Source organism: Macrobrachium nipponense, chromosome 19 (genome assembly GCF_015104395.2).
Source record: "Macrobrachium nipponense isolate FS-2020 chromosome 19, ASM1510439v2, whole genome shotgun sequence".
Lineage (NCBI taxonomy): Eukaryota > Metazoa > Arthropoda > Malacostraca > Decapoda > Palaemonidae > Macrobrachium > Macrobrachium nipponense.
Genome location: NC_061088.1, coordinates 58,973,541 through 58,987,638, shown reverse-complemented (window position 1 = coordinate 58,987,638; position 14,098 = coordinate 58,973,541). Strand labels below are relative to the sequence as shown.

Sequence of the window (14,098 nt, the reverse complement as noted above, 5' to 3'; positions counted from 1 at the left end):
TTAGCTCAGCAGTATCGGGTATTCCCAAAAGTGGGCGGGTCCTTATCACCTACACTAACGATAGCAGTGCCTCCTCTGCCAAATAATTTGAATTTTCGACTGCCAGGTAAGAAAGCTTACTGCTTTGTAATGGTTTGGCAAGTCACTTATGTGAAACTTTATTTTATTATAAAAACAATTTTATTAGTGTAACTCACCCAGTAATTATATAGCTGAATCCTACATTGATAGGTGGTGGGGATTCATGGACCTGTTAAAAATATATAAACAAAAATCGATTTTCATAAAAGCCTCACTAAACTTTAGTTGTTCTTTGCCTGGGGAGAGAACTGCTTCAAGTAGGTATTGCCTCTAATGAGTGCTCTTCTCAACCCTTTGAGGTGTAATGGTGTGGCTGTGAAACACCTCTACAAATGCAGAAAACTACCCAGATGAGAAAGTTGACACCAATCAAAGATTAAAAACCTATTCACACAACACAATACCATCCCCTTAATTAAAGAGAACAAGTAAAGTCCCAAAATAACCCAAGATTACTCGGTTCTATAATAAGGAGCATCAAATGTGTATTCACACATCCTCCTTTAGATAGTACCTGCTACTGACAAAGGTCCCAGAGTTATACAATTGTCATAAGCAGTTTCGATTCTTTAAATAGTACATTACAAAAAAGGGATTTTGACGAAGGAAAAATTTATTTCTAGGGGAAGACCTGTGTTGCCCAGTGAAAAATCCCTGTAGTTCATTTTTCAAGTATAAATATATCCTAAATATACCAGAGAAAAAACTAGCATGGTATGCTGAAGTTACTACCCTCAGCGCGAGCACCCAAAGGGCGTCGGTATAAGTAAAGGGGCGAAGTGGAAGCCACTACTCACAGACCTTCTGCCAATTAGAGGACTCCTTTCCAAAATCCCTCTCTTAGAGAGAGCCGTTGCAACGGCCACTCCTCCCTCCTCGCTCCCGCTGCTACTACTACTACTACCCGACTTGCGCATCACCTAGCATTCCTGGACTAGACACTCTAGCTTGGATTGGTTAAGGGTGGGAAATTTAATTAGAAGGGATGGGTTCACCGGGCGACACAGTTCTTCCCCCAGAAATAGATTTTTCCTTCGTCAAAATCCCTTTTCTGGGTTCGACCTGTGTTCGCCGGTGAAAAAGTATCAGAGAATTCCCATCCAAGCTTACCAGATACCAAACCAGAGTATAAAAGGGATTTTGACAAAGGAAAAATCTATTTCTGGGCGAGGAAGCCGTGTCGCTCCGTGAAATAGGTTCCTTCAGCACTATTTCTAAGGTAAAATATTGCTATAATACCAGAGAACTGCTAAATTGGACCTGCCAGAATATTCCGGCTCGCTCACCTTCATTAAAAGGTGTCGGTATAGTTCTGGGGCGAGTGAAAACCACTACCACGGCACCCTCTCCAATTAGCCTCTCCTACATCAAAAACCCGACCTGTGTTGCCCAGTGAAATGTTCCTTTAGCACACATTTTTAAGGTATAAATATTGCTATAAATACCAGAGAAAAAAGCTATATGGTAATGCCAGAATATTCTGGCTCGCTCACCTTTATTTAAGGTGTCGGTATGGTATCTGGGGCGAGTGAAACCACTACCAGAGGTCTTCTGCCATTTAGTCTCTTCCTTTGTCAATTTCCCCTTTCAAATTAGGCGCCATACCAGCGCCATCTACCGCCCACTACCGCTACTACTAGCACCTCGATAGCCATTCCTGAAAATAGCACCCAAGCTTGGGGTGAGGAAGCAAGGGGTGGGTTCACTGGGCGACACAGGTCATCGCCCAGAAATACATTTTTCCTTTGTCAAAATCCCTTTTCTGGGCTAAACCTGTGTCGCTCCGTGAAATAATAACAGAGAATTGTTCCCACAAGCTTGGATATACTCTCTATAAGACTACTGGAAGGGAGAAACTAACTCTTAAGATAATTCTACCCTATTTAATAAATTGCTTAAATCTAAACAGATTTTAACAATACCTTAAGGCCGAAATGGTTTGGACATGTTGAGAGGAAGGATGGGAATAGAGACCCCAGGAGAGCACTGAGAGCAGTACAAATAGGAAGAAGACCGCTGGGTAGACCAAGAACGAGGTGGATATACATAATTGTCAGGGATCTTGAGGATGAAATCCAAAACTTAGAGGAAGCGAGGGAAATGGCTCGGGATAGAGACAGATGGAGAGGAACTGTATCAGCCTTTTGCCACTAGCCAGTGGCAGGAAAATAAAGTAAGTTAAGTCTAGGTCCTTACTCTAGTAAGTATATACTATTACCGCAAACAATTACTGGTAAGGCCAGTGTGATTACTATGTCAACAAGTAATACTAGTATATATTTTACATGTATATAATTAGTAGTTAATTATAACCAGTACAAGAATGGTTCAATTATACAATCCAAGTGAAAAACCCTGAGATGAAGCAAGGCGGTTAGGAGAGAAAAGGAGCTAAAGAAGGGCAAGGTCTTTACGACTAGGTATGTCAACATGACTAGCTGTGTTAGGGGAAACAATATTCCCCAACTGCCACTGCTGAATTATTTAAGGGCTTTCAAGGATTTAAGGTAGTGGTGATTAAATACTTGAATTCCATCTTATATACTTCTTTAAGGTCACCAAAGTTCATGTGATGGAAGTGACTTATTAAGGCAGCTACTGCTCGGACATCAGGTACATGTGGAATTGATTCCGGTTAGCCTATCTAAAATTATAGAATTGTTATTTTAATCACTTAAATGAGACTGTTCCACCATCTCTCGAATGAATAAAGGACCTGAAGTTTTATTTGAAGTTCTGTCTAAAATTGATCTCAAGTTCTGACTGGACATAGGGATAGATCCTGTGGAAGTGGGGCTATCTTCAAGGGGGCCCACCTACTCTGAGGATCCTCATTTTTAGCCAAGAATTCAATCTGGAGATACTAGAACTTCTCTGGATGGAAGAAAATCAATATGATTTTGTTCTAGCTAGCACAAGTTCTCGGAATCGATGAAATTATGAATCTGTTAATGTGGAACCAAACTGTAGTACCTCCTTGAAGCAGATTTGGTTGTGGTCATAACCCTAGCTGGTAGGCTCTTTCTAAACAGGGTCCTAAGGAACGTAACAGCCAGATTCGTATTCATCGTCATAACTATTGGGTCTTTTTAGGAAAAAGGCTAGCTTGTTACTGTAGAATCGTACTGCTTAGAAAAGGGAGTTGTAGGAACTAGGGGAGAGATTAGTCAGGACTGTCAAATCTTGTGACAATTGCTGAAACGTTTCCTTCTAAGAACAAGGTGTTAATAGGATCCATATTGGCATCTTCTTGTGCCGTGAAATTCATGAATTCCATAAAGTTAGGACACTCCGAATCCTTGAGGAAGCGTCCACCACCCTTGTTATACTAATCGTGCCAGTCTGGGGTTGGGGTCCGTCTGAGGCGGAGTCCCAATTCCCTTAGTAACGGGTCACAATTGCTCTTGAGTCCGTAGGGGGCTAACAGCCCAATCCGTCCTTAGAAGGATGGGAGCTAGCCTCGAACTTGCCTTAGTAGATTTATTGGAGGGAAAAATTAAATCCTCTGCCAAATGTTCCAACCTATCTGGTATCCGTGGCCTGGGCCATGGGGTCCATATTGAGGGCACATGAATATTGTAACTTGTGGTTGGATTCTGTGGCAACAATTCTACTAGGAGATCTGGATTCTGTTGGCTGATCCATCTAAATGACCTGTTGTCTAAGGACTATTCCGACTGTAGCGGAGTTGTCCTTGACAGTGCATCTGCCACTAAGTTCTTGCTCCTGCCAAGTGAGTTGCTGACAGATGCCACTGTTTCTTGTTGTCAATGAAAAGATTGTCATGACGTGATTATGTGGCTTAGTTGAAAGCTGCTCTCAGAGGAGAGTTACTAAGAATAGAATACTGTCATGGCTTGCAAACACTGTTATGAAGCTAGCAGGGCGTTAGGAACCAAGTGTCCTGAGCGTTTCCATATTGGGGGTAGTCTCCCAAACCGCTTAGTGAAGCATTCATATGGACCACTAAACTTGGCGGAGGGAACCATACCAGTGATGATTTTGTCAGATTCTTGACTTCTGTCCATGGACGGAGTCTCTGTAAAATGTGCGGGAAGCAGGAACTCTGTCTCACAATTCCCTGTTCGCTCTACTCTGCCAAACCCAGAATATAGCCTTCCGTTGGCTTTTAGTAGAGTCCCTGTTACTGACGCGAATTGGAGTGAACCTAAAACTCTTCCTGGTTCCTCTGGGATGCTTGTCTGCCTTGAGGAACTGTCTCGCAGCCTTGCTATTTCCTTTCTTTTTTCCCCGGTGGGATCGAAAGTTGTGTGATTTGAGGTCCCACTGTTTACTAAACACTGAAACCGTGGTGTCGGAGTGTGTAGGGATTCCTTGTGATTTAGAATCCTAAGAATTCCAGAAATTTATCACTTCCTTGACGTTTATAGTTCAGATGAGCCAGTCGTCTAGGAGATTACTAGGCTTATCCCTTAGGTTCTCAGTTATTTCACTACTGTTTCCGCTATCTTGTAAATATTCTGGGCGCTCTGATAAGCCCAAATAGCCTTACTTGAAGGCATAAGCCTGTTGCCTAGTCTGAAGCCTAGGAAAAGGCAAAAGCCTAGGAAAAGGCGGAAGTGACTTGCTACCGGAACGGGATAGTAAGTATCTATAAGATTATAGGTATTGTGACGGGCCCACGGGGAAGTAAGGTCCGTACCTGCGAAAACAGTTAGCACATGGAACTTGTCGTATTGAATATATGAGTTTCAATGAGACAAGTCTAATATTACTCTTGGTTTGATTGAATCTTCATGGAATCGCTGGAGAAGCGTCCCTGAAATTCTAAGTATTTGCAACTGTAATTACTTTCCTCTGCAAAAAGTCTTAGGTGTCCTTTATCTTACCCGACCTCTTGATACTATGCTGCTCGACCAAGTGCTGATTCCCAGCGGTTCTTGAATAAGCACCGCTTTCCTCCTACCTGAGGAGTCTCACTGGTTCGTCGAAAGTCGGTTGCGCCGGCTTCCTGTCTTCCTTGCCAGAAGTTCTTCTGCCAGCTCTACGGAAAGTTGCTCTGGCTCGGCTACCTCTTGTGAACCTGTTGTATCCATGACATACACCTGGTTTTTATCGGAGGCCTTATGGCCGGGGAAGAGGTAAAGAAGCCGAGCTTTGGTGCTGCTGAGAGGGCTGGTTCTACAGCAGCACGGACTGTTGTGGCTGACCATTTGAGGTGGATGGTTGACCTAGCTGGCCTACTGGAACAGCTTGTACCACTGTTTGAGGTTAAGTCGTCTAGGAAGACTAGAACCTCTTTGCTCTCTTCATGCCCGTGGGCTGTGTTCCCGAGGATTCAAATCTCCTCTTGGGGATCAAGCCCAGCGAACTCGCAAGCTCTGTTTGACCTTAGCTGCTTCGCCTAGGATTCTGTTCACTACAGACTCAGGGAACAAGTTTGCTCCCCAGACCTAAGCTTTGATGAGTCTATTAGGTTCATGGTGAATAGACGCATTGGCCAAGACGTGCTTTCTGCAGTTCTTCCTGGCTATTGCAAAGTCATATACATTGCACCGTAAGGTGTGAAGCAATGACTTGTCCGGATCTTGAACCATGGTTCGTCCGTATAGACCGAGGTTTGTCATTTCCGCTATAGTGGCGGAATTGATAGACCTAGTCAAGCGACTTCTGGCTTCATACTTTGCCTTTACCAGTGCTTCTGGGAGTCTGGGTAAAAGCTTGCTGAAGAGCGTCGTAGCACAATTTTAGTTCAATGTGCCTACCAAGAATGTCGTCGGGGCGTCTACCCTGCACTCCATTCCTCCCAGAGAGACCACGGATGGTATGTAAATCCATCTCTTTGATATAATGTATAGATTTGTCCATTGCTGTTGCCTGAAGTGTAATCTCTACTACTTTAGAGGTCCACGGAATGGATGTGTCATCTAGCACCACAAAAATCGTGAAGGGATTATTGTGGCGTGTCAGTTTGGTATTTGTGCATTCCCAATCTGCCAGGGTTTGAACCCAGGCTGATTGAGCTTGGTCTCTGGGGAGGGGAAGATGACCATTTCCTTAGGCGTTTTGTCTTCACAGATCAGTGCGTTCTCAATCAGACGTGCATAGCCTGAACAAGAGAATTGGAGACCCGGTGAAAGAAACTCAAAGTCCTCTATTGGCCGGGTTCCCTTCCCCGCCCTCAATCGTCAGCATGCCCTCTGAGAAGAGGGCATGTGCTGGTAACCACTAAGGATTATAGATTTGAAGGGACACAATTGGATGTGTCTGGATGCTGCCCGGAGTTGTTGTGGCTTTCCGGGTTGGAGGACTCCTTACTTCAAGGTCTCCTAGATCTCCAGTCCTTCTACTAACGACTGAATAGGCTGACCTGACGTTTTCATGTTCGAGAACAACTGAGTTGTGATGTTATTTAGAATTGGGCTGAGTCAGGTTACCCATCTCCTGCCTCAGCAAGCTGGAAAACATGTTGGGTTAAACCCGGGATCCTAGGATCTGGGTTTAGATGCCTTTGTCTTCAATGCCAGCCTGTGTGTGGCAGATTTTGTCGTGTTCATCACCAGTTTGGTGGCTGATGATGAACTAGAACGACTTTCCCAAATAGCCTTCAGTTTGTAAGGTTTAGTAAGGGACCTGTAATAGACCTATGAGTGACTATTTCAGCTTACCTTAGGGATTACCGACCCCGGCTTATCCCTCGAAGTCGTAGGTCTCTTGGTAAACTCTTAAAATGAAGAAGAAGAATGAGAAGAGCTAAAAGGTAGTCCTTTTGCCCGTTTACCAAATGCTTCATATAGCCTACCTTCGTCCTGGGTATCGGCCTTCATTGGTTCATGGTCCAGGTTGATTGCTGCGACCTCTCCAACGACTTCTTATTCTAACCCACTAGGTCCTCTGCCAGCACGGCCTTTTTATCTTCGTGGATCTTGGTAATGATCGGGGCTGCCAAATCTACTGGTACCGTTGCTAATACTTTCGCATTTGGGTAGATAAAGGAGCTTCTGAAAGAGATAGTTACTTTTAAAAAATGAAATTTTCATTATTAAAATGAAGTTTTATTATATACTTACCGAACAATTATACAGCCGTGATTTCCACGAGCGGCAGGAAACTAAATTCAAATTTAGCGCGTAGGCGTCGCCAACACTGGTGGTGATGACGTCATCTCCCTCCACTCGCGGGAGAACCAGGTACAACTGCCCAGGTGAATCCAATTCTTTCTGCCCGTCCGTCCACCTAAGGGGAGGAGGGTGGGTATAATCATAATTGTTCGGTAAGTATACAATAAAACTTCATTTTAATAATGAAAATATCATTTTTATTGTAGTGTCTTACCGAACAATTAAACAGCTGATTACACATTTATGGGAAGGTGGGATTCAGTGGACCACTAGTATTTCTAAATGGTTACATTTATTACAATACCAGTAAACACTCAAGGTGTCTGTTGTACCTTACCTTGTAAGAGAGCTACAGCAGACTGTTACAGCCTCTGGTCGGTGCTCTTCTTACTATTGTAGAGGAATTGGAATTTGACCAAAGTTAGCCTCTACAGGAGTGGAATCCTTCCGTAGTTCAAGCGAGTCAAGGCTGACTGACGGAGGATAGTAACAACAAAGATTGCCCTTGCCCTGGGCTAAGACCAGAAATTCAATCATACAAAACATTTGTCAGCAACACCAGATTTAAAAACATATATACCCAACCATTATAAAATCTGACCTAACAGACTGGTGAGTATCCCAGGTACTCAGTACCCCAGCTTCCCTTGAACTCGACAACCTATTTCAAGGTGAAAAGTTAGCATAGAGGTGACGACCCCTGTGCCGTTTCTCCCAACACCATGCCAGAAACCGCCACCGGACCTAACGTTTTACAATTCTCGAAAACAGTTTCTATCTCTTTGAGATAATGACTCGCAAAAACCGAATTCGATCTCCAAAACGTGCTCTGAAGAATCGAAGCTAAAGATAAATTCTTTCTAAATGCTAAAGAAGTTGCCAATGCTCTAACCTCGTGAGCTTTTAACTCTCAGAACGGAAAGATTGTTGTCGTTCTCGGACTGCGAGTGAGCTTCCCTGATAAGCTCTCTAATAAAGAACGATATAGCATTCTTAGAAAGAGGACGAGAGGGATTTTGAACCGAGGTCCAGAGCTTAGAAGATTGTCCTCTAATACCCTTAGTGGCAAGCAGATACTGCTTAATAGCCCTGACTGGACATAAGAGCCTTTCTTCCTCCTCATGTCCAACCAAATCAGATAAGTTCCTTACCACAAAACTCCTCGGCCAAGGATTAGATGGATTCTCGTTTTTGGCTAGAAAGGTCAAAGATACCGAAAATACAGCATTGCCTTGAGAGAAACCGACTCTTTTGTCTATAGCGTGCAATTCGCTGACACGCTTAGCAGAAGCTAGTGCAATAAGAAAAAGTGCCTTCTTAGTCAAGTTCCTGAGTGAAGCCAACTTCAAAGGCTCAAACGGTGGCCCCATGAGGAACTTAAGCACCACATCTAAGTTCCAAGCCACTGTATCCTGCAGGAGCTTAGTGGTTTCGAAAGACCTAATGAGGTCCGACAGATTCTGTATTGAGGAAATACCAAACCCCGATGTCGAAAACCGAAGAAAGCATGGCTCTATATCCTCTGATCGTCGAAGGAGCCAGTTTCTTAGAGTTCCTAAGAAATAGAAGAAAATCTGCTATTTCTGTTAAAGAGGTCGCAGAAGTAGAGACTTTAGCACTTCTACACCACTCTCTGAAGATTCTCCACTTCCCTTGATAGAGTTTGTTAGAAGACTCTCTCCTACAACAAGCGATAGCTTCTGCAGCTCTTCTTGAAAACCCTTTCGCTCTGACAAGATTCCGGACAGTCTGAACCCTGTCAGAGCTAGAGCGGACAAGTTTTGGTGGAACCTCTTGAAGTGAGGTTGTTTGAGAAGCCACTTCTCTGGAGGAAGAAGTCTGGGGAAGTCTACTAACAACTGGAGAAGGTCCGGGAACCACTCTTTCCTGGGCCAAAAGGGAGCGATTAACGTTAGTGTTACATTGCTGTGCGACATGAACTTGTTCAGCACCTCTCTTATTAGACCGAACGGAGGGAATGCATAAGCTTCCAGACCCGACCAATCCAACAGCATTGCGTCCACCGACCAAGCTAGAGGATCTGGAACTGGAGAACAAAAGAGAGGAAGACGGTTGTTCCTTGATGTCGCGAACAGGTCTATGGACGGTCGTCCCCAAAGGCGCCAAAGTTTCTGACAAATCTTGTTGTCCAAAGTCCACTCCAGAGGTAACACTTGCTGTTGACGACTTAGCTCGTCCGCCAGGACGTTCATCTTTCCCGGAACAAATCTCGGGACTAGCTGAACCTTCGCTTCGTTTGACCACAGGAGGAGATCCTTGGCTACTTCGAATAGAGAGAAAGACTAAGTCGCCCCCTGTTTCCGCACGTACGAGAGAACCGTGGAGTTGTCGGAATGCACTGCCACTACCTCACCTTCTACTAAGCTCCGAAACTGTCTGAGCCCCAGGAAAATTGCTAAAAGTTCCTTTACATTTATGTGGAACTTCTTCTCCTTCTCCGACCAAGCTCCTGAAGTCCGTTGATTTCCCAGCAGGGCTCCCCAACCTGTGTCCGATGCGTCGGAAAAGAACTGTAGGTTCGGGAGGATGGGTCGTAAATCTAACCCTTCTTCCAACCTTGCCCGAGAGAGCCACCACCTTAGGTCCTCTTTTATTTGATCTGTGACAGGAAAGGTAATCGAGTCTGGTTGCGTCTTCCTGCACCAAGAGGCTCTCAGGAAAAACTGCAGAGGTCTCATGTGCAGTCTTCCCAACGTCACAAATTTCTCCACTGACGTCAATTTGCCCAACCAAGAGCCTCATCCACTGATTGGCAGAACTTACCTTTTTGTCCAAGAACTCCTGAACTGTCTCCAGACAGCCTTGGTACCCTCTTCGGGGACAGAAAAGCCCGAAAAACTTGAGCATTCAGAGTCATCCCCAAATAAAGGATGCTCTGAGATGGAACCAACTGGGACTTCTGTTTGTTGACCAGAATTCCTAACTTTCTGGCAAGATCCAGAGTTGTTCCAAGGTCCTTCATGCACCGACTCTCTGATTCCGACCGGAGAAGCCAATCGTCCAGATAGAGGGAGATTCTTACTCCTAATATGTGCAGCCAGCTTCCTATCGGGGATAGAACCCTGGTGAAAACTTGAGGAGCGGTCGCCAGTCTAAGAAAGCAAAGCGCCCGAAACTGAAACACCTTGCCTTCGAACATGAACCTCAGGTACTTCTGAGATTCGCGATGTATCGGAATGTGAAAATAAGCGTCTTGCAGTCCAGAGAAACCATCCAATCCCCCTGTGATGAGGGAATCCAGAACCGACCGATGTGGTCTCCATATGAAATTTTGTTTTCTGGACATGCAAGTTCAGGGCGCTCACATCCAAAATAGGCCTCCAGCCCCCTGGATGAACTTGGGACTACAAAAAAGGCGATTGTAAAAGCCTGGAGGAAAATCCCCTTCTATCTGTTCTATCGCTTCTTTTGAGAACAAGCGCTTCCACTTCTGCGGCTAGCGCCAGAAATTTGTCTGAGCCCGGAGAGTATGCCTGGAATGGAATTGGCACAGGTGAGAGCGAGGGAGGTGAAACGAGAGGAATACGATAGCCGAACTTGAGTACTTGCAACTACCCAGGCTTCTGCTCCTCTGTTTTCCCATTCCTCCCAAAACAGAGCCAGCCTGGCTCCCACTGGTGCATGAAGAACCGAGCTTTCATTTGGAACTGGAATTTTTTTGTTAACCTTGGGCGAGGTCTTAGACTGAGGTCGCAAATTCGACTTCGGCCGAAAGAAGCGCTTGGGTTTTCTCCCTCGAAAAGGCGCTTGGGCCAGAGGAGAAACCGAAGGAACAGTCTCCAAAGGAGCTTTAGGTCTCTTAGTAGACTGTGCCAGGTAAATCCGAAGTAGATTTCTTATCTAGCGCCGACGAAATTGACAACACTACATCGTCTGGAAAGAGGTTATCTTTCACAAAAGGAGCAAACAAGTGAGAGCAGACTTCTGTTGGAAGTAACCCTTTTAAAAGCAAAGGAGCACCAAAGTTGCCTTTTCTTAAGGGTACCAAAGGCGATGAGCGAAGCTAACTCATCACATCCATCCCTATGGATTTGTCGCACAGGACAGAACACCAATCCAATCCTCCGCTAACTCCTGAGAAAGAGAAGGACAGTCTTCGATCTTGGCCGCTAAAGCGCCAATAGTCCAATCAAGGAAGCTAAAGACTTCCAAAAGTTTAAATTGGTTCTTTACAACGTGGTCCAACTCAGGCGCTGTAAAGAAAACTTTCGCTGCAGCAAAAGCAGATCTTCTAGAGGAGTCGATTAAACTGGAGAAGTCTCCCTGGGAGGAGGCAGAAACTCCCAGAGAAGGAGCTTCCCCAGTTACATAAAACCTATACCTCTTACGAAAGCAACTTAGAAGGAGGGTAAGGCAAAAAGAAGCCTTCCCTACAGTCCTCTTTTTTCATAGGACATCCATTTCTCCGTCTCTTTCAACGAATGTCTAACCGCTTTAGATAGAACAAGTTTTGGGAGGAGAGGATCTGAAGTTTTCCTCCTCATCAAAAAAGTCGAAGTTGGGGAGCGCGGAGCCGCTTTCTCAAAATAATCTGGATAAGATACCAGAAGAAATCTAAGGAGACGTGAATAACACGAGAGGTGATGTGAATCCTCCTCCTCTACTTCTTCTTCATTCTCCAATACCGCCGAAGAAGTAGAAGTACGGACTACAACCGGATCTGAAGGTTTCGAACCACCCTTGGACTCATTCATCCAGTTGGTTAACAACTCTAACTGCTTGCGCAAAGGCGCCAGAGACGAATCAAAAACAGTTAACGCTAGGCTTGGAAGAGCCTAAATGTTCAGGCAGAGGGCGGAAAAAACTACTTGCGCCTCGCTCGGAGCCGGGGTGGGGGGGGGCCGGGCCGAAATTCGAGGCGAAAGCTAGGTACAGTGCGCATCAGGCGTAACAGACGAGAAAGCGCCTAAAGAGACACCCTTAGAACTGCTAGCTACAGCGCTAAAACCACAATCTCTACTAGTAGATGGAAGCCGAAAAAGGCACAGATTGAAGGCGACCGAACGAGCCCCTAACGGCCGAGGCGCAACCCTATCTCAGGCTCCTTATACCGCTTGACTGGAGGAGGCGAAGAATCAGCGCCTGAACGCCTCTTTAAGGGAAGCGAAACGGGCGAATCTCGCCAAGAGCGCCGCGCGACCGGAGACGAATCGCTTGAATCATTCGAAAGGCGTCTAACCGCAACACCTTTCCAACGCTTAACCGAGCCCTGTTGAGGCGCAACAGGCTCAACAAGAGAGGCGCCTGTCTCTGGGCAAATCCCGATCGACTCCCTTGGACTTCCTGGTATGTCTTCTCCCCGGTGCGGGGGGGGGGGAGACTGGACAGTGACCTTTGTCTAGGAGACGTGTCAGGACAGACAGACGCACCCTCAACTACACTCTTACCTGAAGCCGCTTTCTCCAAAAACGTCTTAACCGAATTACCAAGTTGCAAAACCGTATTCGCTAGTACCGAAAATTTCTGATCTAACCTCAATTCCAGACTGGCAATGGTGTCGGAAGAAACTACACGGGAAGCCGGAGAAGTGGGATTAGTAGGAGGAATAGGTGGTGTAGTTAAAGGAGACATAACAATTTGAGGAGAAACAGAAGGAACAGATGCATCGCAAGACGAAGCAGAGCTAAGCTTACTTTCCCTAAGCGCTGCTTTTCTAATTCTGTCTTTAGCTAATTTCTCCGAGTATGAACTAAAAAACTTCCATTGAGAATCAGTCCAATTACTACACTCGTTACATGTTCGATCTGCTGAACAAACCTGTCCCCTACACTTAACACATTTAGTGTGAGAATCATACTCTAACTTGGATAATCTAGTTTTACATCCTGAGATGCAAAACCTAACTCCCGACGGACTAGAATCCGACATGGCAACGCCTATATAATAAGCAAAATAACAACAACGCCAAACAAGAGTACTTCACCAATTCCGAAGATCAAATCCACAAGGAAAAAGCGAAGCAAAGTCATCCAACCGCACCGACCACCGATGTTCACCGGACGCCGGCAGGAAAAGAATTGAATTCACCTGGGCAGTTGTACCTGGTTCTCCCGCGAGTGGAGGGAGATGACGTCATCACCACCAGTGTTGGCGACGCCTACGCGCTAAATTTGAATTTAGTCTCCTGCCGCTCGTGGAAATCCCGGCTGTATAATTGTTCGGTAAGACACTACAATAAAAGTATCCTCTTTTAAAAGTATTCTAAGCATTGATAACTATCTCAATATCTCTCCAATTATTTACAATATCTCATTCAGTGAACTAATCATTCAATGAATTGGTACTTACCGTCTCGGTAGTGAAGTCCCAAAACCAAATTGTAACAGGCTTCACTCTCAACTGGTTGCCAGACCGACAAGTCGTTCATTGGACCGAACAGCCTCCACGAGTGCGGCATACTCCCTGTCTGCCCTGCTGCTGCAGGGTTGCAGTGCAGGTTGTCTTCTGACAGCGTACCATCTGTAATAAGAAAATGATACATAAGTACCTTTGTATGGACTCGCCGGATATGTATCTGGCGGAGTATGTAATATTAGAATCGATACCGGAGTATCACTACATGTAGGTCCGCAGGAGGTCACTCCGGTGGGACCTGCATTCTGCACTGTCGTCACCGTAATAAATTGCGGCGGCATATATGTATTAAGCTTAATAGCAACAAAACCAGGGAAAGTTAGACTTGGCCTGAATCCGTCAGCATCGGAGAGGTTTTCTTAGTAACTAAGAATGCCTCTGCTAGCTCCTGGCCACTGCCACCAGGGTGGGGTGCCGAGGTACAAATGAAAGCGGGGGAGAGAGGCTAGGTAAGGATAAACAAATGCCTCGATTCTAGGTTACCTGCTGGGGTCGACTACCCAACGTAGTACACCGATCGAAAACATAACAGCATATTTTAAAACAATTAAAATAAAATA

General features: G+C 45.3%; 1 protein-coding gene across 1 annotated transcript in view; it reads right to left on the bottom strand.

The window, feature by feature from the left end:
- Nucleotides 1-13,581, bottom strand: part of LOC135211839 (nudC domain-containing protein 1-like) — a 285,976-nt gene extending 272,395 nt beyond the window's left edge. Inside the window, exon 1 of the mRNA XM_064245051.1 lies at nucleotides 13,473-13,581. Within this exon, the coding sequence (XP_064101121.1) occupies nucleotides 13,473-13,581 (109 nt within the window). The remainder of the gene's footprint in view (nucleotides 1-13,472) is intronic.
- Nucleotides 13,582-14,098: the final 517 nt, after the last annotated feature.